The following is a 23,907-nucleotide window of genomic DNA, read 5'->3' as shown; positions in this document are numbered from 1 at the left end:
TAAAGTATTGCCACCTCCACCTCTACCCCAGAGTTGATGATTTTATTTTTCAGCAAACGAACAGATCATTAGCTGAAGAGCTGGTGCTCCATGTCAGGAAATGTGGAAATGCAGACATAGAGTCGTGGGTCAAGGGATGGTTGGAGGTTGGGGTGGGAGCAGAGTTAGTTTCCTGGTCGGGATGCCTCAGACCCTCCCAGATTGCAGTGTGTAAGGATCTAAAACACCTCTGCAGGGACTCTGACTCCATTTCTGGTTTCAGCCAAGGGGAGAGTCCAGGCCACCGAATTTGCCCAGGCCAGGTCCACGGCCAGGTCCTAAGAAGGCTCAGCTTCCCAGGGGTCACGAGTATCACGGAGGCCGACAGGTCAGAAGCCCCACATTCTTAGCCTGACTTGCTGCAGTTCATGGGTTCTCAAAGAATCCAACACGACTTAGTGACTGAACAACCGCTAAAGGCCTCATGAGAAAATTCGAACGACCACCTGAGGGCGCTGTGGCTCCACAATTTTCCTGCAAAAACTGCTGTCCACAAACAGGGATGTCCTCTGTTTTTGAGACTCAGCCAGGGGATGCCTCTGGGAAAGAGGACAACACACACTTACGGGTCTACATTAATATGGAAAGGCAGAGGTAAGAACACTTTCTACGTTCTGAAAATGCCTAATATGTGATCACTTTGAAATGTTAATAGGGCACCTGTTTTCATTCATCAGCGAAGAATAGTGTTGAAGAGCTAGGACTGGGCTGATGGTGTGAGTCCCAGAGCCACACCCACTGGCCCAGTGATTGATTCACTCTGGGCTTCAGTTTTGTCACCTGCCTCTTCAGGTACTTGTTTAGGGAAAGTTTAGGGGAAGAAGAACATAAAGCTTCCTGGCACTGTGCCAGGTACATACAACTTTAGAAAAAAAGAGAAGCCATTCTCATTAAACGTTAGTTAAAAGTTTCTAAAAAGATATCATGAGGGCCTCAGCTGCTTGCTAGACAAATAGGATGGGCTGGGGTCCAAGGCTGTACAGTTGGATTTTAAAAAGGAATGAGTATGTAGACAGCAAGATAGGATAGGCCAGGCTAAGCAAAGCAAATGCCACCAGAAAGGGGAACTTGATCTCTCCCTCTTTTTCTCATATAAAAATGCCGTGTTGGTGCAATGCTCGTAAACTCACCTGGCCAAGAACTGGCTTCTTTCAGTATTACTTTCAAACTTGCCACTTTGAGCAAATTTCATCTCATCTCCTTTTGCTTATTCAGACTGCTGTTTATTCCAATTCAAAGAGCACAATGGTGGCCAAAATGTAATAATTTAATGTGGGGTTTGGGAACTTGTGAGGAGAGGAAGGCTCGCCAGTTAGCCAAACTATTATACAACCTATGTGGACTCCTGGGCTGACTAACGAGGACCTTGGTATGTGTGGTAATTGCACACACTTGAGTTGAGTTTTGTGAAAACATATAAAAGAAACATTATTTCCTCTTTTAAAAAGGCTGTGATGGTAAGAAGCATTTCATAAGCAATCATTATGTGGCACTCTTTCAAGCACTGGGCTCTGTCAATGAATTTTAACCATGAAAGAAAAGGAAATCTAATTGGGGGTGAAGGTAGTTTCAGGAATGGCAGCTTATGAGTTTTGTACTGACAGGTGCTAGTGAAAAGCTGATTAATCCCATTCAAGAATATAATAGGCTACATTTGTACAGCACTGCATAGGATACCAAGTACTTTTATATAAATTCTCTCATTCAATAATCCCAACCACCCTTTGAGATACAAAGATGATAGTATTATTACCGTCATTAAAAGAACAGCTTTATTGAGATTTAATTCATATACAAGCAATCCAGCCATTTAAATTGTACAATTCAGTGGTTTTAAGCATTTTCACAGATATACACAGCCATCACCACTAATGATTTTAGAACATTTTCATTATGTCGAAAAGAAACCTCCTGTCTTTTAGTATCAGTCCCTCTTCTTCTCCCTCCCTGCCTTCCCCATCTTCCGAGCCCTCAGCAACCACTAATCTACTTCCTGTGTCTGAAGATTTGCTATTCTGGAACTTCATATACATGAACTCATACTACACGGTCTTTTGTGACTGACTTCTTTCACTTAGCATGTTTTCAAGGTTCATTCATGTTGCAGCGTGTATCTGTGCTCCACTCTTTTTTGTGGTTGAATAATATTCTGTTGCGTGGAGATGACACATTTTCTTTATCCATTTGTCAATTGGTATACATTTGGGTTGCTGCTACCCTTTGGTAACTTTGAATAACTCTGCTATAAACATTCATGTACAAGTTTTTGTATGGACACATACTTTCATTTCTCTTAGGCATATATTCCTAGGAGTGGAATTACTGGTTCAAATGGGAGTTCAATGTTTAAGCCCTGAAGAACTGCCAGATTATTTTCCAAAGTGGCTGCGTTTTGTATTCCCACCAGCAATATAGGAAGGTTCTGATTCTCCACATCCTTGTTAATACGTGTGATTATACGACTTCTTGCTTCTTGCCATTCTAATGGGTGTGAAGTGGTATCTCATTGTGGTTGGATTTGCACATCCCTGATGACAAATGATGTCAAACATTTTTTTTTTAAATGTGTTTATCATCCATTTGTATATCTTCTCTGGAGATATGTCTTTTTAGATCCTTTGCTTATTTTAAAATTGGGTTATTTGTATTTTAATCATTGAATAGTAAGAGTTCTTTAGATAGTCTAGATAAAGTACCTCATCACATAGATGATCTGTGGTCTCTCATTTGATTAGCTGACTTTTAATTTCTTGATCGTGTCCTTTGAAGTGCAAGTTTTCAATTTTGATCAGTCTATTTTTTTCTTCTGTTGCTTGTGTTTTTGGTGTCATGTCTAAGAATCCATTGTCAAAGCCAATGTTTACTCCCATGTATTCTTCCAAAAGTTATATATTTTTGTTCTTATACTTAGGTGTTTGAGCCATTTTAAATTAATTTTTATGTATGGTATAAGGGAAGGGTCTAACTTTATTCTTTTGTGTGTGGATATATAGTTGTTTCAGGAGTATTTGTTGAGAAATCTATCCCCCAACTGAATAGTTTCGACCTTCTTGTTGAAAAAGTTGACCATAGACACATGGGTTTATTTCTTGACTCTCAGTTCTATCCCACTGATCTTTGTCTCTGTCTTTATTCTAGTACCACGTTGTTTTGATTACTCTTAGTTTTGAACTTTGAAGGAGGTCTGAGTCCTACAAATTTATTTTTCTTTTTCAGTATTGTTTTCTTCAGTTGTTTGGGGTTCCCTGAAATTCCATATGAATTTTAGAATCAGCTTGCCAATTTCTACAAATAAGTCAGTTAGGATTCTGATAGATATTTCATTGAATCTGTAGATAAGGGATTGACATCTTAACAATATTGTGAGTGAGTGAAAGTTGTTCAGTTGTGTCCAACTCTGTGACCCCATGAACTGTAGCCCCCCAAGCTCCTTTGTCCATGGAATTCTCCAGGCAAGAATACTGGAGTGGGTTGTCATTCCTTTCTCTAGGGGATCTTCCCGACCCAGGAATCAAACTCTGGTCTCCTACACCGCAGGCCTATTCTTTACCACTTGAGCCACCAAGGAAGCTCTTAACAATATTAAGTAGTCTAACAAATAAACATGAGAGGTTTTTCCATTTACTTAGGTCTTTTTTGATTTCTTTTAACAATGTTTTTTAATTTTCGGAGTATAAGGTCTGCACTTTATTCCTAAGTAATGTATTCTTTCTGATGCTGTTATAAATGTAATTATTTTTCTTTGTTTTATTTTTGGATTGTTTATCACATGTATATAAATGCAATTGACTTTTAAAATATTGATCTTGTATCCTAACACCTTGATGAACTCATGTATTAGTTCTAACCATTTTTCAGTGGGTCCCTTAGGATTTTCTGTGTATAAAGTCACGTCACCATGTCAATCTCTCTGAGTAAAGAGAGTTTTCTTCTTCCTTTCCGATCTGGATGCCTACAGTTTAGCCAACACCTCCAAGGAATCTACCAATTGCTTTTCACTACAACCTCCACTGTTTTTGAACACATCTTTAGACAACTTCTTCATACTCTGATGCAAAAGAAGTCAGTTTTTTGATAAGAATTTGGAACTCTGTTCTACAGCGTGCTTCTTTTCCTGGGCAAAGTCTCTGAGGCAATGTTCTGCAGCTGGAGTGGAGATAATGGTATGATTCTGCCTGAGTGACCTCTTTGCTTTGGTTGCTATGTGCCAGGTGGAGGGGGACAGTAGCCTAGAGTCTTTTGACTTGCCTCTCCTAGCTGGCACCCCCACTCTGGAAGTGGAGGCAAGGGTGTTTAGGGCCCCAGTATTCTCCCTGGTGCAAGGCTCAGGGTAGAGCCTCTGTCTCATGAGTGGGGCTAGGAGAAAGAGAGGAGCCCCCATCTTCTGGCCACACTTGTCTAGAAATCAGTGTCAACAACAGGTAGTTGAGGGCAAGATGAGCAATGCTAACCTTTCACCTTTCTGGGTGCTGCAGCTCCAGAGGGCCCTGTGTTCTTGGCTCCCAGTCTGGAGTGGAGGACTATCCCACTGAGCTGGGAGGGAGAAGGAGGGGTGCAAGTTCAAATGCCACAGAGTCTCCTTCCTCTTACAAAGTTTCATAGATTTTCTTGACTAAAAATCTTCATTTGATGTATACACTTATAACCATTTCCAGAGACTTTAAATATTTCTTTAAAAACTTTTTTTTTTCAGTTTTGGAAGGAAGCCAGCCTTATATTCTGATGCTGTCATACTGGAAGTGGAACCCTTATTACTATTATTTAATAGATGAGGACAGTGTTCACAGATAGTGAGACTGGGGAAGTGAGGGTTAGAGGGGAAAGGAAAGTCACTGAGGATCAGAACAGTACAAATACCTAATCATAGACTTCTAGGGTGGTGAAGGATGTTGGATGCTACCTACATCAGATTTAACTGGATAGAGCAGTCCCTGCAACCACTCTTGGATGTGGTCCTTTAGTTTCTACTTGAACACCCCCCAAGAATGGGGAACTCACTATTATTAGTTTAGACTGAATATTATCCCCACGAGCAACATAACCATGTAAAATCAAAACGGCTTGCGCCTAGCAAGGCTGACTATATGTAGAAACAAAAGAAAAGAAAATAGGTTCTTTGGAATTCTAAGCAACTTTATGTCACCAGCAGGTCATGGGCACACAGTGAAAAGGCAACTATCTGTTTCTGGACACCAGGTGCCCAAGCGACTGCACTAATTTTAGAACTAACACAGTGTTTACTAAAGAGGTCCAGGACTCATGGGTCTGGAATGTGCCATTCTCTCACCCTCAGGCTGTGCAGACTCTTGTTCTACTGTTGATTCTGCTCCAACCATTTTCTGATACTGAGAGAGAGAACCACAGAACTGGCATGTGCCTAAGGAATTTGCTAAGAAATAGGATTTAAATGCCAACCTTGAGAGACAGAGATGGTGATGACTACTCTCTGAAGGGCCGAGAGCTCATTTTCATCGTGTCATTGTGCTGATCATCTTCTACTCTCCCCGGATCCTTTCTCTACCCTTCTCTGCCAGTTCTGTGCTGGCCACTGCAAAGGGGTATCACCTTGGACCCCCACCAGCCATCCTAACATTGTGTCTAGTCGATGGGGAGCACCAGCAGGTCAGAAAGTGAGAAAGGAGAAACCTGGTCTCTGACTGAGCTGTGGCCCTTCATTCTCTCTTCCAGATCCAGCGGCATGATTTCCTGTCCTCGTCTTGCTGGATTTCGGGTTGCTGCTCACAGCTAGTTTCTGGGCATCTCACCCACTCTCCCTTTTTTGTACGTTAAACATTCACATCTTTGAAACAGCCCTTTGTTAAAAATCTCTTCATTTGATACAAATGGGGGTGAATTCTATTTCCTATGAGACAGATTCCTTGTTACCACTTTTGTTGCTGTTTGTTGTTCAGTCACTAAGTCATGTCTAACTCCTTGCAACTCCATGGACTGCAGCACGCCAGGCTTCCCTGTCCTTCACCATCTCCCGGAGATGTGCTCAACATGTGCTCAAACTCATGTTCATTGAGTCAGTGATGCCATCCAACCATCTCATCCTCTGTCATCCCTTGCCATGGTAATAATGTTCCATCTGTCTCCCTTAATTATTATTAAGCCTAGAAAGAAAGCAAGCCCCGTATTGCTGTCCTAACATTAACTCCAGGGGAATCTCATATGCTCATCTGAGTCCCATGTAAACAAAGTAGATGACTTTGTTCATATCCTGTCCTGGAATTTTAAGCCTCTGTTGGATCCATGGCCATGACTCTGTTTATTCCAAAGCTCTTTCCAGAGGTAGAAGAGCTAACATTTTTACACAGCTCAACTGTTGCTTGGAATCAGAACTTGTTTGGTTCCTAAACTTTTCCTGCAGTGGTGTGAAATATGCAGAGTTTGAAATATGCACTCTTGTACCTTGATGGGAGAGTGGGAAATTTCAACACATAGCACATAGTTTCTTTGCTTAATTTTGAGCAGTTGTCCTCTGAGTTCTGGCCCAAAGCCCTGTCTAATCAATAGGCATCCTTGTCTGGGCAGGAACTTAAAAAAAATTATTAAAAAAAAGTTTAAGCATAGGAAAAGCAAACCACCTTCAGAAGTCTGTGTTAATTCACCCAAACTCTTTCTTTGTATTCGTAGCCAAATGACTAAACTTTCTATTTATAAATAGAGAGGGCTTCCCAAGACCTAGGGACCCATCGCTGCTTGTAAGCATTCATGCCACAAGCCAGCCCAAGCTATATTTTACCAAGTGGTTAAGGGGCAAACTGGTTTGAATCTTTTATTTATTTATAGTGACTAACATACTTGGCACTTACACGTTCTCCCAAAAGCCTGATAACCCCCCTTATCTTGTGCTTTAAGTGGTTCAGCTTTCACTGAGTTAGAAATGAGTGTTTGGAGAGGGAAGGGAGATGAGGACCATTCCGATTTGCCAGAAGTTCCCTAAGGCAGATATATCTTTGGAGCAGCCTTGTCGGGGACCAAGGAAACCTGTAAATTCACCACAGAAGCCGTCAGGCCAGCTTACAGGCATCAATGATGAAAATTCTGAGTTATTTCTGGAGTAGGTGATTGATGTGTCAAATAGAAGATGACATTTTGATGGGCTCCAGACTTCTTGTGATAGGAGTTAATGAGGATAATGATGATAATGATATTTACATTATACCTTTCTTCCAAAGAACCCTCTAGTCCTTTTATCTCATTTGCCTTGAAAATATCCCCTTGGAGTTGGGAGAGGAAGGTGTTATTAATCTGTTTTTCAGGAGGGAAAATAGCAAGTTAATTGCCCAGCTCTCATTTTGGTGATGAGAAGAGATATTTCAATGATGAATTATATTTGGGGAGATTAAGTTTAGAAGAACACCAGACTCAGTTCCCGGTCATTGTATACCATGCTGCCATATCATATTCCATTTGTACAACTCCTTGCCCCCAAAGTCTTCAGGGGACACTCCCAGACTGCCAAAGTGAGTGAAAGTGGAAATTGTTCAGTCGTGTCTGACTCTCTGTGACCCCATGGACTAGACAGTCCATGGAATTCTCCAGGCCAAAATACTGGAGTGGGTAGCTGTTTCCTTCTCCAGGGGCTCTTCCCAACCCACGGATCGAACCCAGGTTTCTCACATTGCAGGTGGATTCTTTACCAGCTGAGCCACAAGAGAAGCCCAAGAATATAGGAGTGGGTAGCCCATCCCTTCTCCAACAGATCTTCCTGACCCAGGACTCAAACTGGGGTCTCCTGCCTTGCAGGTGGATTCTTTACCAACTGAACTATCAGGGAAGCCCGAATTCTGCCCCAGTATCCAAAGCCCTTGACTCTCCAACATCCATTGCCTCGCTGTGCTCTTGTATTTGTTGTCTCATGTTTCAGCCAAACAAATCCGTTTGCTGGGCTCTACCAGGTGACCTGAACACCCCATTCTCCTTGCATAATGTTTGCTACGCTTTCCGTAGCTTGTTTAATGTCTGTCTTCCTACTTGGATGTAAATTCTAGGAAAGCAGGGGTAGTTACCACTGTATTGCCAGGGCCCAGCAGAATTAATAGGCACACGGTAGGTGCCTCTGAAGTGCACACCATGCTCTCCTACCTCCCAGCCTTTGCTCTTGCTATTTCCCAGGCCTCCATCCTGGCTTATTGAAGCCAGAGCTGACTTTTCAAGGCCAGATTAAGCCCTCCATCTGTTCGCCCCTGCTCAGGAGCCACCATGGCACCATTCTTTTTGGTGGTTCCCTTACCTTCTGTTGTGTCACCATCTTCTGGGCACTTGTGTGGCCTTCCTTTCCTGCCCCTCTCTGATTGTCAGCCCTTGAAAGACAGAAGCGGCACCCAGGAGCCTGGCATAGTGTGTGCGCATGTGTGTTCAGTCGCTTAGTCATGTCTGACTCTGTGGCCCCATGGACTGTAGCCCACCAGGCTCCTCTGTCCATAGGATTCTCCAGGCAAGAATACTGGAGTGGGTTGGCCGAGTGTGGGCACTTGCTAAACAAGTGCTCACGTGTTTGTTGTTGTTGTTGTTCATTCACTAAGTTGTGTGCGACGCTTTGAGATCCCATGGACTGCAGCATGCCAGGCCACCCTGTCCCTCACTCTCTCCCAGAGTTTGCCCAAGAACGTGTCCTTTGAATCGGTGATGCCATCCAACTGTCTCATCCTCTGCCGCCCTCTCCTCCTTTGGCTCATGTGTCTGAAATGATTGTTGATCAGAATTCTTCATCCAGCAAATTCTCATTTTCAGAATCTGAAGCTTGTCATGAGAGGGGATTTTTATCTTCATTCTTCTGGAAGGCTGGGAGGAAGACCAGTCAGGGAAGCCCTGCCAATTCTTGCCTTAAAAAGTGCCTCCCTGGGACTTCCCTGGTGGTCAGTGGTTAGGTCTCTGAGCTTTCAATGTGGTGGGCACAGTGTGACCCCTGGTTGAGGAACTAAGATCCCGCATCCTGCACAGTACAGTCCAAAATTAAAAGAAAATAACAATAATAAACTGTCTCCCTTTCTCCTCTGAGAGTAGCACAGAACCCTGGCACTTGGGTGGAGGGTTCCATTTCCTGTGGGGGCCCAGAGCAGTTTTGCAGGGGGTGGCAGTTGGCAGTTTTTAGCTTCATCATCCATATTAATACTCACCTAAATAATGGAGAACTAACCAACGCATCATCAACTGAGAGGTGTGACTAAATCAATGAACTCTCCAAGGGATTTTAGTATTGGTCTGTGCTTTGGTGGGCTTTGCATTCACCCTTCAGTTACAGTAAGAGGACTACAGATTGAGCTCACCCTGTGGGTGTGTGAAAGCTTGTATGCAGAACATTTTTGATAGCCTGAAGACTAGAAATGTGGGCATGCTGAACATCTGTGATGTAACATTCCATATAAATTAGAAAGAGCTGCTGTACAACCATATCATGAAATAGGGCTGTTGAAATTGCTGATGTAGATCTATATTTATTGACATGGAGAGATGGCCATAATATATTGCCAAGTGAAGGAAGCAGGTTATGAAACAGTGTAATTATGTAAAATTATCTCATATTTATATCTGTATCTGTGAGGATATTCTCCAAAAAATTTTTAAAAAATATTTATGTATTTGGCTGTGCCAGTTCTTAGCCGCAGCATGCAGGATCTTCACTGTGGTGTGCAGACTCTTAGAGCATATGAGGTCTAGCTCCCTGACCAGGGTTCAAGCCTGAGCACCGTGCATTCAGAACTCGAGTCTTAGCCCCTGGACCACTAGGAAGTCCTTCTCCAAAATTTTAATAGTAGCTATTTGTAGATGATAAAATTTGGGTTATTTTTTTCCTATGTTTTATGTTTTTTGGGGGTATGGTGTGATTTTTATTTTTGTGATGAGCAGTTATTATCTTTACAATTAGAACAATGAATCTACTTTCAGTTTGCAAAAAATTGTTGGAAATAAAAAGCCTCATTAAAAAAAACCTTCAAATTTCCTTAAAAAAATGCTTACTGTAAAATAAACAAAACAAAAAACCGAACTCTTGCATGAGCATAGCAAAAAAAACTGTTCAACTGTCTCCATAACTGAGCCATATTATAATGTGCTGACGACAGTTAGGAGTAAAAGAAACCAGGGAAGCTGTTTCGAGGAGGAACACATGTGAAATCAAGGTCTCCTGACCAGGCATGGATAATATGCATACTTTTTAAGCACCAGAAGGATGAAGTATCCTTCAATTATCATTTTAATCCAAGCTTTGGATGGCAGCTGATTTACAGATATAGTATGTCTAATCCCATATCTAATAGGAAAAGAGAAAAAAACCTTCCCGTCTCTGATAACAAGGAAATGGTGATTTCATTCACCATAGAAGTTTCTGTTGCAAAAAAGAGACACAGGCTGTTGAGCACAGTACAACTCATACTTTATTCCATCGTGATTGGTATACCTGTAGGATCAGGACAGCAAGAGACTAAAATCAGTGCAGAACTTCTCTGGACTAAAGGGCCGTGAAAGGCATTACTGGTTTTGGCACACAGAGTGGATAATCATACATGGCCTGCAACAGGATGGTCAGTAAGATAAAATGCACAATAAATCTAACACCATGTGGAAATCATTTCTAAGTTTTGTAGGATGTTAAGGAGTAAATAATTACAAAGATTAACATGCAACTCTAAATAAGTCACATTGTTCATCAGACTATTTCCCCCCTTCGGGATGAAGAGATAGCCTTAGGAATCTATTCACAGTAGCTTGAAAGAGCAATCAATACACAGGAGAGAGATCTGCCTGCTGATTTCTGTAGCAATCTGTCACAGTTGAGAAATAATGCCACATCATGTACTTTCTCTATATTGTCCTTAGTAAGCTGAATCTTATTGACCACGAGATTCTGACTCAACTGTTATTTACTTACATACAATTTCTAATGTTCTTGTAATGTCAAAAAGCGGTTTCTGTTAGTTTATCCTTGTAAATCACATGGGACAAAAGAGGAACCTATATAATGCGGTAATGGGTTGTCTTTCCTCTTCAAAGATAATATTATGCTGAAGAGTACACCAAGGAAAGAATATTAGTATTCTGCAAGTATTTTAGGTTTTCACATCATCATATCACAGAGAGGGTCCAAAGAAGCCAGTCTTGTAGGTGACGGAACAGTGCAGAATAAGATTCTGTAGAAGAGGCACATAGATTCTAAGTGATTTCTTGAGACAAAGAGAAGGAAAGATGGAAAGATGCAAAGAAAAAGAAAAGTGAAAACAGCCTTCTGTTAGAACAAACTGTTCAAAAGAAAAATTAATCCACTTTCAATTTACTAATCATAATAGAGAACAGTTCTTTAATTTGGAATGATAGAAATAAAGATATTGAAAATCATAAGCCAATTAGCTTAACTAGTAAGCCTGAAGTGGCTCATTCCATTCGTTTTCCCGTGGTTGTTTTTGAGATGTTGAACTCTCCCAGGGAGGATTTCTGTTTTTGCCAGCATAGGGACAGATTTAACCTAAAAGGGCAGCTATAACTGCTGAGGACAATTTTTGTTTATTAACTTGGCATGTGGGTAACATTCATTCTCTCTGTGGCAAAAATATATTGTTCACCCATGATGAGACAGTTGGAAATATGACAGTGATCAAGATATGTTTTAGTCATAGGATGCATGAAATTAGATATTTGTACATGATATGAATATTACATTTAAGCAAAAAGAAAAAGAAAGAGAAGAAGGAATTTCTTCAAAGTTTGACAGAAAATTATCAAATAAAAAAAATAGTGGTTAAGGATGTCTTGTATGCTCAGAGGTTTCTTACTTCCATTCACTCAGGGGGAGATAGAATAAATGAAGGTATTCTCTCTTGGTCACCAAACATAAAGAATGTCTGATTAAAAACCTGTAGGTGAGCAGAGCAAGACTTGAAGTAGCATTTATTGAACTCCCCGAATCTTAAGAAGCCAAAGGCAATATAGGAAAGGTGGAGATGACTGGGAAGTTTGATAACATGCCTGGATCAGTCACCATTCCTTGGAAAGTACCATTTCCCTGGGTTGCTAAAAGGCTGATTCTTTCAGGTTTAAGTAAAAGACAGCTATCTCTCCCTTCGCTGCAGCATTGTTCTTTGTTAAGAGATTTGTGTCAGTTTAAGCTTGTGTAATAGGAAGGCTAGACAGGAAATAAATTTTAATTGAATTCCACAGTAAATGTTGGATATGTCAAAGTAGAATTGTCCATTGTCTGTAGTTGGTTTCAAGCACCAAGCCTATCATTTCCTGAACATGCTCCAATTGGCTTGCACTAGCCCATCTACAATCATTGTTAAATGTAATGTCTCTTTTGAAAGGAATAACTCTGTAGATCAGGAAAAGCGTAGGGGTAGAAGGGTGGAAGCAAGGTGAGTTACAACCGGGGGGAATGAAAGTGAGTTAAACGAAAAAAATTCAGTCTATTCCTCAAGGTCTGTAAATGGCCAGTAATGAAGCAAAAATTCATGGAATGTGACTTAAAGACTTCCTGAAGTGTGGTACCCATGGATTGTTTCCAAGCTTCTTGATCTGCAGTCCCCTAGCAACCATCTGATGCTGAATTCAGCTTCCTAGGTGTGGTGCCCTACTTCTGGAATTTAGATCTCTGGGGCAAACCCCATCGGGAATTGCCTCTGTGTAGTTAAGTCTCCCCTCAACAGCTGCTCTGATTCTCGTCACACTTCTGCTAAGGTGGACCCTTTTGGGGGTGAGTGGTGTGATGGCAGAAGATGCAGCCATGAAGCAGAGAAGACTAATGAAAGACAGAGTCTGCTTGCAGGAAGGTGTGGAGAAGGCGAGTCCGGATTCTACCTAAGGTCAAGGTGACAGTGACAGAAGTAGGAAAAGAAGGAAAAAGAGGGAAGGAAAAGGAGAGGATCCCCGGACCAGGGAATTTCACAGGAGCCAGAAAGGATTAATGACAAACAGAAAGAAAACCCAGTTTATCTGACTGATCAAGAAGACATTCTTCGGCATATATTGGCAACTAAATGATTTTCACACAGATAATACAAACACTAAAGCAAGTGTTTCCTTACTAGTATTAATCACATTTCAATAATTCATTAGCTCTATATTTTCTAGATTGCTTAACTTGTTGAGCAAATCCACAGTTTAGGTACCACTGTGAGGGGAGGGGGTGAGGGAGGTGCAAAACGAAGGAATGAAACTTAGAATTGTAAACCAGGGTTAGTGGTGCAGTGGCACAGGAGATTGTCAATGAAAACGACAGGAATGGGTACAGTTACCGGCCTTAGGAGTGCAGTACTGCCGGATACAAGGGAGGGACTGCGACTCAGGAGTCTACTTTCTTGTTAATTAAAACCGAGCTGCAGGTGAGCAGCCCGTCCACCTTTTCCAGTTCAGAATTGCTCACGGGGATCAGCATATGGTCCTTCAGCTTTTCATAAACCTGCAGGAGGAATCAAGGAAAAGTAGAGAAGGTTCAGTTTCTGCCTCTGTTTTCCCTGCCCACCCCCAGGCCCACCCCCACCCCCTCTGCCTGGGGTAGATAATGCATTTAGCTTGTGAGTTTAGGCTTTCCGTACATGGAACCCCAAGGTATGCATGTCACTGAGACCACACCCATGCCCACAGCGAAACCCATAAAGCGAGCAGCACTGGTTAACCACTAGCTCTCTGCTCTAACCTCAAAGCCAAAGATGTGTCAGAAATGTGGTTGTTACTAGAAAGGCCTTTATTCTGCCCTTGTCAGTGCTGGATTAAGTGATATATGAAAGTCTGTGGCCTTGATTTTAGTCTGAGTATGACTCTCTCTCCACACTTTAAAACCCTCTCAACTATAATGTTTCTTTCCTTAACAAGCTAACTAGAAACACTTGCCAAAATATGATTTAAGTGAAGGGTTTCAGGTCCAAGTGCTTTTAAATGACAGGTGTGAATTTTAGAGTATCTTTTGACATGAATAGAAAGAAAGCATGTGTCAAACCTTCAAATAAACAGTAAACAGATTTTTCTCTGATGATAAATCAAAGCATATTGTTTAAAAAAAAATCACTTGAAAATGTACTGTCTAAAACCAATCCACCATGCTTCTGTAGAGTGTACTTGGTTCCTTAAAATTCAGTACCATGGTTAATTAAGAGTGGTGGAATTAGAGCTGCGTTCCAGCCCCAATTCTGTCAACTCATGGTTTCAAGTGTGATTTCAGTCAATTAGCATCCCCATGGGATTATTTCTCTGTAAGACTGGAGTAATATTAGTGCCTGCACGGGCTGCTGTAATGGATGAACAAGGTAATGCATACAGCACGCCAGGCACAGTGCCTGGCACTGAGAAAGCCCTCTATAAACATGAATAGTGTTACTGTTTTTGGTGATAGACCCAGGGCTGAATTCAGAAGCAGTTAATGATAATCCCACTATCACGTGGTTGATGTGGCTGAAGAGGTAGGTATGAACGATCCAGAGCTCCATTTCCCTAAGTAAGTTCAGTGACCAGGGTGCTTACTGATACTGCAGATTCCAGGGTGGGAGTCCAGGAACCTCTATTTTTTAACAACTTTGATGCACATTAAGGTATGAGATCCAGTATTCATCTGAGAGCTGGTTAAGACACAGTCTGGGGGGTCAGAGGTCCTCTATTTTCCTCAGATTCAAACTTTTGGCCATGAAAATTGAAAAAAAAAATCTGTTTATCCTCCTCCCCCTCTCCCTTTTTAATCTGCTGAGAGAGATCCTGATTATGAGAATCAGCCTAGTAATTATACAGTACTGAATTTTTAAAAGGTAGCAAAACTTTTATAAAAATTTTAAACCTAAGGTACATGCATATAAAAAAAGAGAGATCAATGGCTATTAAGGCTCTTCTGTAATGCTTCGTATAGATATCTTGTTCCTTTGGGCAGAGATGATGCTGAAATGCCTAAAAAGGATATGAACCCTTGAAGGATCGATGGATGAGCACCCTTGGATCTGTTTGGTATGATTAAATTGAAATTACTAAAGTATACAGGTAAGACTGCCAGAGTGCTCTGAAAGGCTGGGAAGACCAGTCTTTCTCTCAGACCAGGAAAGAATTCCATATGGAGGAGGCAATTCCCTGTTTAGAATATAAATGAAGAGATACTTGTAGGGCCCAGCTGGCTGGTTCTGAGTGTGCAATATTTTATATTTCTTCCTGCTCTCTCCTTTCAAGACTTTGCTGCCTAAGATGTGTATCCCCTGCTTTTCTGCAGCCCTGACAACGAGCACTCTTCTCTTTGGGTCATTCCTACTTCTCTGCCTTAAGGAATAAATGACCCTCTGATGAGGGGCAGCTTAGATTTGTCAGAAATAATGACACAGTTGACCTATGTAGGTCTCTATGCTTGATGAGCATGTGAGTGTCAGGAAGTACATTTAATCAGAGCTGGAACACAGACTCGGGAGACCCAATACTCATTTGAAAGGCTCTGAATACCAGGCATGATCATCTCAATTACTCTGCATGTATTACTGACCAATGACACTAATGAGAGGAGCGAGCTAAATAAACTTTCCTTTGGCCCTAAATTATGTTATCCTTTGGGCTTTCCTAATGATGTGTTTAGGGGGAAAGGAAGCCCCTGTTATTTGTCACTCGATCGTGAAAAAAATCCTTAGGCAGGAAGGCTTTGAGGAGGTCTCCCTAGCTACTGTGGCAGGAAGGACGTTTTATTACCTTTGCACTTTCTGGGTACTCTTCTGGGGTTCGGTGCAGCAAGACGTGGCCTTTGCTGGGGATATTCAGGTATATGCAGTTTGCGGCCGTGTCATCAGGCACTGTGAGTTTGTCGTAGCGATGATCACTCATCTGTTGCATGATCTATAAAGAGATACAAAGCGGGCCTAAGCAGAGCGTCTTCCATATCGGCCAACAGGCAGGCAGTGTGGCAGGATAAAAGCTTGCAACCTACACCTAAGCATGCTCCTCTGTGTTGACGTTCGTCCATTACCTCCAGTCACTTAAAACCAGAAAAGAAAAACCAGATGTAACTATGATTCTTTGGAAGAATTGTAAGGGTTCTTTTAAAAGTGTTTTTAAGGGTTTTAAAATGATTATTTTTTCTAGTTTTTGTTCATAAGATCTATCAGAAAAACACACAGACAAAAGGCCCCGCTGGGGTTTTGATGATATGCTTGGCTGAGTTAGCAGGACTGCTCTGGTCTAAAAGGACTATAGCAACAATCAGAATAGTCAGCTAACTGATTAGCAATAACTGCACATATACACGCACAAACATAATTTCTTCTTCTAGGTGCATTTATTAATAAATTGAATTCACTTGTCTGTTAGCAGGTGCTATCCTTAATATAAAGAGCATAAAAATCCCCTGGGAGAGGTGAACGTTAAAATCATATTCCAAGGTCTCACCCCTAGGGATTCTGGTTTGACAGATTTGATGTGAGGAACAGAAATTTGTATTCTGAGGGGCCTCTGGGTAATTCTGAGAGAGATGGTCCCTGGACCACACTTGAAGAAAAACCAACTTAGCAAGTCTCTTCATCAAGTGACGGGTTTATTAGTACCCTAGTATAAAACAACTTAAAAATAAGACAGATGAATTCTACAAAGAATTAAAAATATTGGTATCTCATCTTTAGCCCTTCAACAAATTAAAACAAAAATGCCAATAACAAGCTCCCCTACCCCCTACCACCACCCCATAATGCCAATATCCAAACATCAAAAGTGAAAACAAGTATTATTTTGGGCTTACTCATGTAGCTTCTTTCCATCCTTTATCGTTATCTATATGTTTGAAAGAATCTGCCAAAATGTCATGCCATGAAGGTATAACAAGATCTTTTCATTGTCTGGTTCTAATCTACATTTCCAGCTAGGTCTTCCTTTACCCCTCGATATCTGTGTGGAAATGGGCCTCATATTACTAGAACCCAGAGTTAGGTCTCTTGCACGTTCAGTCACAGAGCCACTGGACAGTCAGATTTATGTTGGGAAAGAGCAGAAGAGACACCAAGCTCCCTGCAGAAACTTCATTCCCAAGAGGATGTGAAGAGTATAGATGGTAAGGTCTTCTTGACTCAACATCAGTTTAAATCATTCTCTTTTCCTAGTGGGGACTATGTCAAGGGCAGACAGAAACCAGAAGTAATATGGAATATCCTTCACAGAGAAGGAAACATCAGGAGTGGGGATGAGCTTAAGCACTATATCAAAGGCTCAGAGACGCAAAGATAAACAGGAAAATATCCAGTTTTTGAAGAGGTCACAGTCTACTGGAGGAGACTGTCCGACAAATAGACAATTGTATTACAAGAAGAACAAGCAACTGGGACGACCCAGAGGGATGGAATGGGGAGGGAGGAGGGAAGAGGGTTCAGGATGGGGAACACATGTATACCTGTGGCGGATTCATTTTGATATTTGGCAAATCTAATACAGTTATGTAAAGTTTAAAAATAAAATAAAATTTAAATTAAAAAAAAAAAAAAAAAAAAGAACAAGCAGAGCACCATGCTAACAGTTGTATATGTATTCTTGGATCCCCAAATTCCCATTTTACAGATCAAGAAAATGGACTTAGGTCAAAAAACTTGACCAAGCTCATGCAGGTAGATTTAAATCCAGATTTGTGCAACTTAAAACTTAATTTATTAATCATCTCACTTTGCTCTCTTTCTTAACCTCCAGAGCTGCAGCAAAATCTTTGTCCTACAAAGTACTATATCATTTATTTTTCACTTATTTGGTACTTTTTATGTATGGTAAAAACTGATCATGGTACCATTAATCATGGTACTATTTATTCTCTTTTCATGTGTAATCTTATTATGGCATGGTACAGTTTGGACTTGACTGGACATCTCTCTTGCACTTTTTAATTTAAATTGTTCCCTGAGGGGATAGACCCATAGGATGAATCACCCACCAGTAGGGTGGGCTCTTCTTTAACACCTAGACTGAGAAACCTTAGACCTATTCAATACATATGGGCTTCTCAGGTGCTGCTGCGGCTGCTTTTAAGTTGCTTCAGTTGTGTCCGACTCTGTGCGACCCCATAGACGGCAGCCCACTAGGCTCCCCTGTCCCTGGGATTCTCCAGGCAAGAACACTGGAGTGGGTTGCCATTTCCTTCTCCAAAGCATGAAAGTGAAAAGTGAAAGCGAAGTCGCTCAGTCATGTCCAAATCTTCACGACCCCATGGAGTGCAGCCTACCAGGCCCCTCTGTCCGTGGGATTTTCTAGGCAAGAGTACTGGAGTGGCTTGCCATTCCCTTCTCCGCTTCCCAGGTGGCTCAGTGGTAAAGAATCTGCCTGCCAACGCAGGAGATGAAAGAGAATCTGGTTTGATCCCTGGGTTGGGAGGATCCCCTGAAGGAGGAAATGGCAACCCACTTTAGTATTCTTGCCTGGAAAATCTTATAAACAGAGGATCCTGGCAGGTTACAGTCCATGGGGTTGCAAAGAGTCAGACATGACTGAGAACAGCACAGCAGCAGCAGCCATTCAATACATGGACAATTAAGAACTATTCTAAGCAAATTATCAGTATATTCAACTTAGCTCTCTTTTTGAAATAGATATGCTGCAAAATAATACGAAGAGGCTTGTTTAAGAGAAAAAAATCCAGACCCATGTAACTCTGTTCTCCTATGAATTGCCATTTAATTATATCTTATGCAGACTTTCTTTTGGCTGCTTTCAAAACACAGTAATAGTAGCTTCCCTTTATCATTGTGTGGGAAGGGACACAGTAAGACCATGAACTCAGGAATAAGACCTGGGTTTGAGTCTCAGTTCTCTCCTTTGTGAGCTATAGAAATTCAAGCTCTTTTTTTTTTCTCACTTCTTAGTTTCCTCATCTATTGTTGTTCAGATGCTCAGTTGTGTCCGACTCTTTGTGACCCCGTGTACTGCAGACTCCTCATCTATAAAATTGGGATAATAATGGTCTTTCACACATTTATTATGAAAGATAAATGAAGATAATGAATATAATTAGGCACTGTATTAATCCCTTAATTAGCTACTAGTATGAAAGAGATGGGAATACCAGACCACCTGATCTGCCTCTTGAGAAATTTGTATGCAGGTCAGGAAGCAACAGTTAGAACTGGACATGGAACAACAGACTGGTTCCAAATAGGAAAAGGAGTACGTCAAGGCTGTATATTGTCACCCTGTTTATTTAACCTATATGCAGAGTACATCATGAGAAACGTTGGACTGGAAGAAACACAAGCTGGAATCAAGATTGCCGGGAGAAATATCAATAACCTCAGATATGCAGATGACACCACCCTTATGGCAGAAAGTGAAGAGGAACTAAAAAGCCTCTTGATGAAAGTGAAAGTGGAGAGTGAAAAAGTTGGCTTAAAGCTCAACATTCAGAAAACTAAGATCATGGCATCCGGTCCCATCACTTCATGGGAAATAGATGGGGAAACAGTGGAAACAGTGTCAGACTTTATTTTTGGGGGCTCCAAAATCACTGCAGATGGTGACTGCAGCCGTGAAATTAAAAGACGCTTACTCCTTGGAAGGAAAGTTATGACCAACCTAGATAGCATATACAAAAGCAGAGACATTACTTTGCCAACAAAGGTCCGTCTAGTCAAGGCTATGGTTTTTCCTGTGGTCATGTATGGATGTGAGAGTTGGACTGTGAAGAAGGCTGAGTGCCAAAGAATTGATGCTTTTGAACTGTGGTGTTGGAGAAGACTCTTGAGGGTCCCTTGGACTGCAAGGAGATCCAACCAGTCCATTCTGAAGGAGATCAGCCCTGGGATTTCTTTGGAGGGAATGATGCTGAAGCTGAAACTCCAGTACTTTGGCCACCTCATGCAAAGAGTTGAGTCATTGGAAAAGACTGATGCTGGGAGGGATTGGGGGCAGGAGGAGAAGGGGACGACAGAGGATGAGATGGCTGGATGGCATCACTGACTCGATGGACGTGGGTCTGAGTGAACTCTGGGAGTTGGTGATGGACAGGGAGGCCTGGTGTGCTGTGATTCATGGGGTCGCAAAGAGTCGGACACGACTGAGCGACTGATCTGATCTGATTTCACCGCAGCATGATCAGACAAACAGGGTTCACGTGTCCAGTCTGCAGTCCCATCTACCATTGTAGCAAACTTTGCTCTTTAACCTCACTCTTAAGATAGACTGTTTTGAGGTAAAGAAATCACCTATGGCTCTTAGTACAAGATGAGCTGAAAGAGAAAGAAGCATAGCAAGTCCATACCTCACAGGCCTGAGTATAACTTCAATGGTCCCACGAGCAGCCTAGCAAATTCCCCACCTCTCAGTCTGACTCATGCTGTCCGGGGGTGACTATGAAGCAGAAATATGGAATGTCGTACATTCCAGAGGAAGTGTTATCAAGGATGTTATCAGTGCTGACTTCTTGTTTAACCATGAAGGAACAAACTAGAATCTCCAAGGTTATGCCTACCTCAGAAGAGCCCAGTTTCTCTGGAGGAACGGAGACAGAATACTTCCTTTCCTGGTGTGGTTTGTTTACCCGGCCTTCAGCTCTCACCATGCTCCCTCCTATCCACCCCACCTCGCCCCCCTCAACCTTCTAGTTTGAACAATACCACCCCCGCTTCCTATGTGCTTGCCTTATTGTTCTTTAGTTAACGGTGTTTATGTGAAATTCTAATAGCTGTTTTTCCTTACTCTTTAATGTTTCTCTCTCTTCCGGGTCTTATATGTATGATTTATAACTTCTGGTGGGAACATTCCTAAAATTACTGACATAAGTGTTAGTACCCAACCTAACATTGTTTGAGGATAGTTTCACTTTTTTTCATCACTATGAGGAAAGGAATTATACTACTCTTAGTGGGGAAATACTTTAATGCTGGGAATACATAAGTAATTCACTGATAAATTCTATTGAGAGATACTCTTAAAATAAATACCTAAATGAAACCTCTGAAGCCACCTTAGGAGAAGCTTTGCAATTAATTTGTCAATGCCCCCTGGTTATCATTTTAAGACAGGTTTAAAAATATGCCAAAAGAAATGACTTTTAATAATAGAACAGACCCCGTTTGGAGCAGTAAGTAGTTCTGCTTAACTATGGAAGAAAAATTACAAAAGCTCTGTCAGGCATAGTCTTTCTAAATTAAAAGGATTTAGGAAGTGGTAACTATAGATAATAAACAAAAAATTACATTTTTTCCATGAAAAAGCTAAAGGTACTTATTCTAAACACAAAGGGTTTCCATCTTTTGGGACAAATAACAGGTTTTTCTTTTCCTGTTAGTGATTATTTTCTTTTTTCTTATGTGTTGTTATTGTCTGAATAAGACAGCTTGCATTTATTTATAGCTGGGTTCAGGAGATGTGTGTATATACAGAATGCAGGGCACTTGCCATCCAGAGGGGAATACACAGAAAAAGATTCAGGAGATTGTGTGTCTCTCTAGCATCTTTCCCCTGTTGTGCTGGAATGGCACTGTGAGGATGTGAAGATGTGCTCGCAGCCCTCCTGGGAGGGCATCATCTCGACGGGCTCAATGATGGAGCCACCATGAGGTGGAGAAACAGGTTTTGCTTCATCTTTGTGGATGCACGGCAGCCTTTGTTAAAAGATGAGCATCATTTCAAATATCCCGAGAATGTGACTGTTGGGCTGTTTTGTTCTATGTCCCAACATTTTTTCCTAAAAAGGGGTGGAGGAGGTGTATTGCTCCAAAGCTGTGTGTAACGTGTTCTTTTAACCCCAGGGACTGTACTTCCTGCTTCTCACTGCCCTGGGAGCCAGAATGAAAAGGAGAAAGCCCCTAAACCGTGTACACGCTACAAGGTCCCCAGAGGCCCCGGGTTCTGGGCAACACAGGGGATTTCTACAGGGCTTCGGGGGAAGATCTGAGAGGCTAAATCGCTGTTCTGAACTTCTTTTCTGACTTCTGCCATTTCCCAAAGGAGTTATTCCACTCACTATGTGTGCTGTGCTATGCTTAGATGCTCAGTCATGTCTGACTCTTTGCCACCCCATGGACTGGAGCCCGCCAAGTTCTTCTGTCCATGGGGATTCTAGACAAGAATACTGGAGTGGGTTGCCATGCCCTGCTCCAGGGGATCTTCCCGACCCAGGAATCAAACCCAGGTCTCCCGCATTGCAGGCAGATGCTTTACCAGCTGAGCCACCAGGGCAGCCCAGGAATACTGGAGTGGGTAGCCTATTGCTTCTCCAGGGGATCTTCCCGACCCAGGAATCAAAACCGGGTCTCCTGCATTGCAGGTGTAGTTTTTACCAACTGAGCTACTCAGGACAGGAAGCAACTGGCATTCCATCCAATTCCACTGTCTTCCTAGAGCTGCCCCTTCAGGCCTGGCACGATGGCAGTGGAAGGTGGGAACCTAGACAAGATGCCAAGCTAACCTGGCCATGGATTCTGCCTTCAGAAGATGATAATCTATAATTTAAGCTAGGTCAAGGGTAAACTAGCAGTAAAATGAAAGTCAGTGTCACTTGTGACACAGGCATCTCCTTAACGAAGAAGGCACGCAGCCCTGAGAGGAAATTGGCCACGTCCTGGTGGTCTGTTACACAGCTGCTCATTCGAAGGAACCCACATTGCTCCCCAGAGGGGAGCTGTCACAAAACAGAGTGGGAAACGTCTGGCTTCCAGCCCAAGATAATTTGCATGGCTAGTTGCATTAACAACTAGGCATTTCCGGCAGTTCCCAACATTTCTGGGAATTTTCTCATCCACAGGTCTGGAAGGCAATTTCATTCTCTCACTTGTTACTTACTCATGCTTTCTTTGTACTACATCACTTATTTTGAAAAAATTCCCAGGCTATGTCGTTTCACAGAACAATGTAGGCTGCATTGGTCAAATACCAAAGCAAAGTTGTATAGAAGGTGTTTAAAGATGTTTAGGAAACAGAGCACATTCTTGGCTTGCTCATACCAGATCTTCCTATGAAGCATACATATGTATTTGTCTTAATATATCAAAGTGAAACCAACTCAATAAAACAACTCATTATAGATTCTATTGAGATATACAGTATATGATGTCAAGCACACTTTTCATTGCTCCTGGATATCTAAAATAATTCATACATTTCTTTATCCACCTATCCGTCAAGAGTTTATTGAGAATTTGACAATATGCCAGGCATCAAGTCCTGGCAGTCCTTTTAAGGCTCAGTCAGATAGCTATGAATGACATTCTAGAATTGATATCATGTTTTCATTTTTTAATAGTATTTCCATGGATCAGCTCAAAATGAACACAACCCGAGTGAGGCTGCCTTTTAAACAACCTCTCTGAATTGATGGGTTGTATAGATCTTAAGAATGAAGTTACATGGTTCTTTTTAGTTAAATCTGGGCAAACTTTCAATGCCAAATATTTCCTTCCAAGCTAGCTGACATTTCCTCCATAAATTATCTCATGTTTGGAGCTGCTGCTTTTACTCAGATCATATGGACCACATGAAAATGTGGAGGAAAGATTTCTTCTGTTATTCACATTACAACCACAAGTCACAAAAACTATTTCTGGAAGGAATCCTTAAACACAATGGTTTCTGTGGATGGGACCTGCACCCCCTCCTCTGCCCTCCCAACTCTTATAAGACCACTCTGAACTCTGTGGAGGGCTGAGGAGCAGAGTAAGGGCAGAAGGAACAAGTAGCAATTCTCTGGGTGAGTTACAGCCCTGATTTAAATTTTTGACTCAAGGGGTGGAGAGGAAAAAAATCAGACCAGAGCATCCCTCCCCAAATGCAAAGTCGGGCATTCTTCCCTCCCTTCTTCCCCCTGCCATGCTTCTCTATGACTAGCTATGTAGCAGATGCAAATCCCCCACAGTCTTATCCTTATGTCTTGAATAAGTACAGTAGACAGCTGCCTACTTGGCTATTGAGGTCATGCCTGGCTTTGCTTCACCAGATACCTACCTATACCCT

General features: G+C 41.8%; 1 protein-coding gene across 1 annotated transcript in view; it reads right to left on the bottom strand.

Moving 5' to 3' along the window:
* Positions 1-10,412: 10,412 nt before the first annotated feature.
* Positions 10,413-23,907, bottom strand: part of DDAH1 (dimethylarginine dimethylaminohydrolase 1) — a 144,599-nt gene continuing 131,104 nt past the window's right edge. Inside the window, exons 5-6 of the mRNA XM_055585307.1 lie at positions 15,688-15,831; positions 10,413-13,438 (exon numbers count right to left, since the gene is read on the bottom strand). Coding sequence (XP_055441282.1) covers positions 13,322-13,438; positions 15,688-15,831 — 261 coding nt within the window. The 3' untranslated portion in view covers positions 10,413-13,321. The remainder of the gene's footprint in view (positions 13,439-15,687; positions 15,832-23,907) is intronic.

The sequence above is a fragment of the Bubalus kerabau genome, chromosome 6, assembly GCF_029407905.1.
Source record: "Bubalus kerabau isolate K-KA32 ecotype Philippines breed swamp buffalo chromosome 6, PCC_UOA_SB_1v2, whole genome shotgun sequence".
NCBI lineage: Eukaryota > Metazoa > Chordata > Mammalia > Artiodactyla > Bovidae > Bubalus > Bubalus kerabau.
Note: the sequence above shows the minus strand (reverse complement) of the source record. Positions and strands in the feature narration are given on the sequence as shown.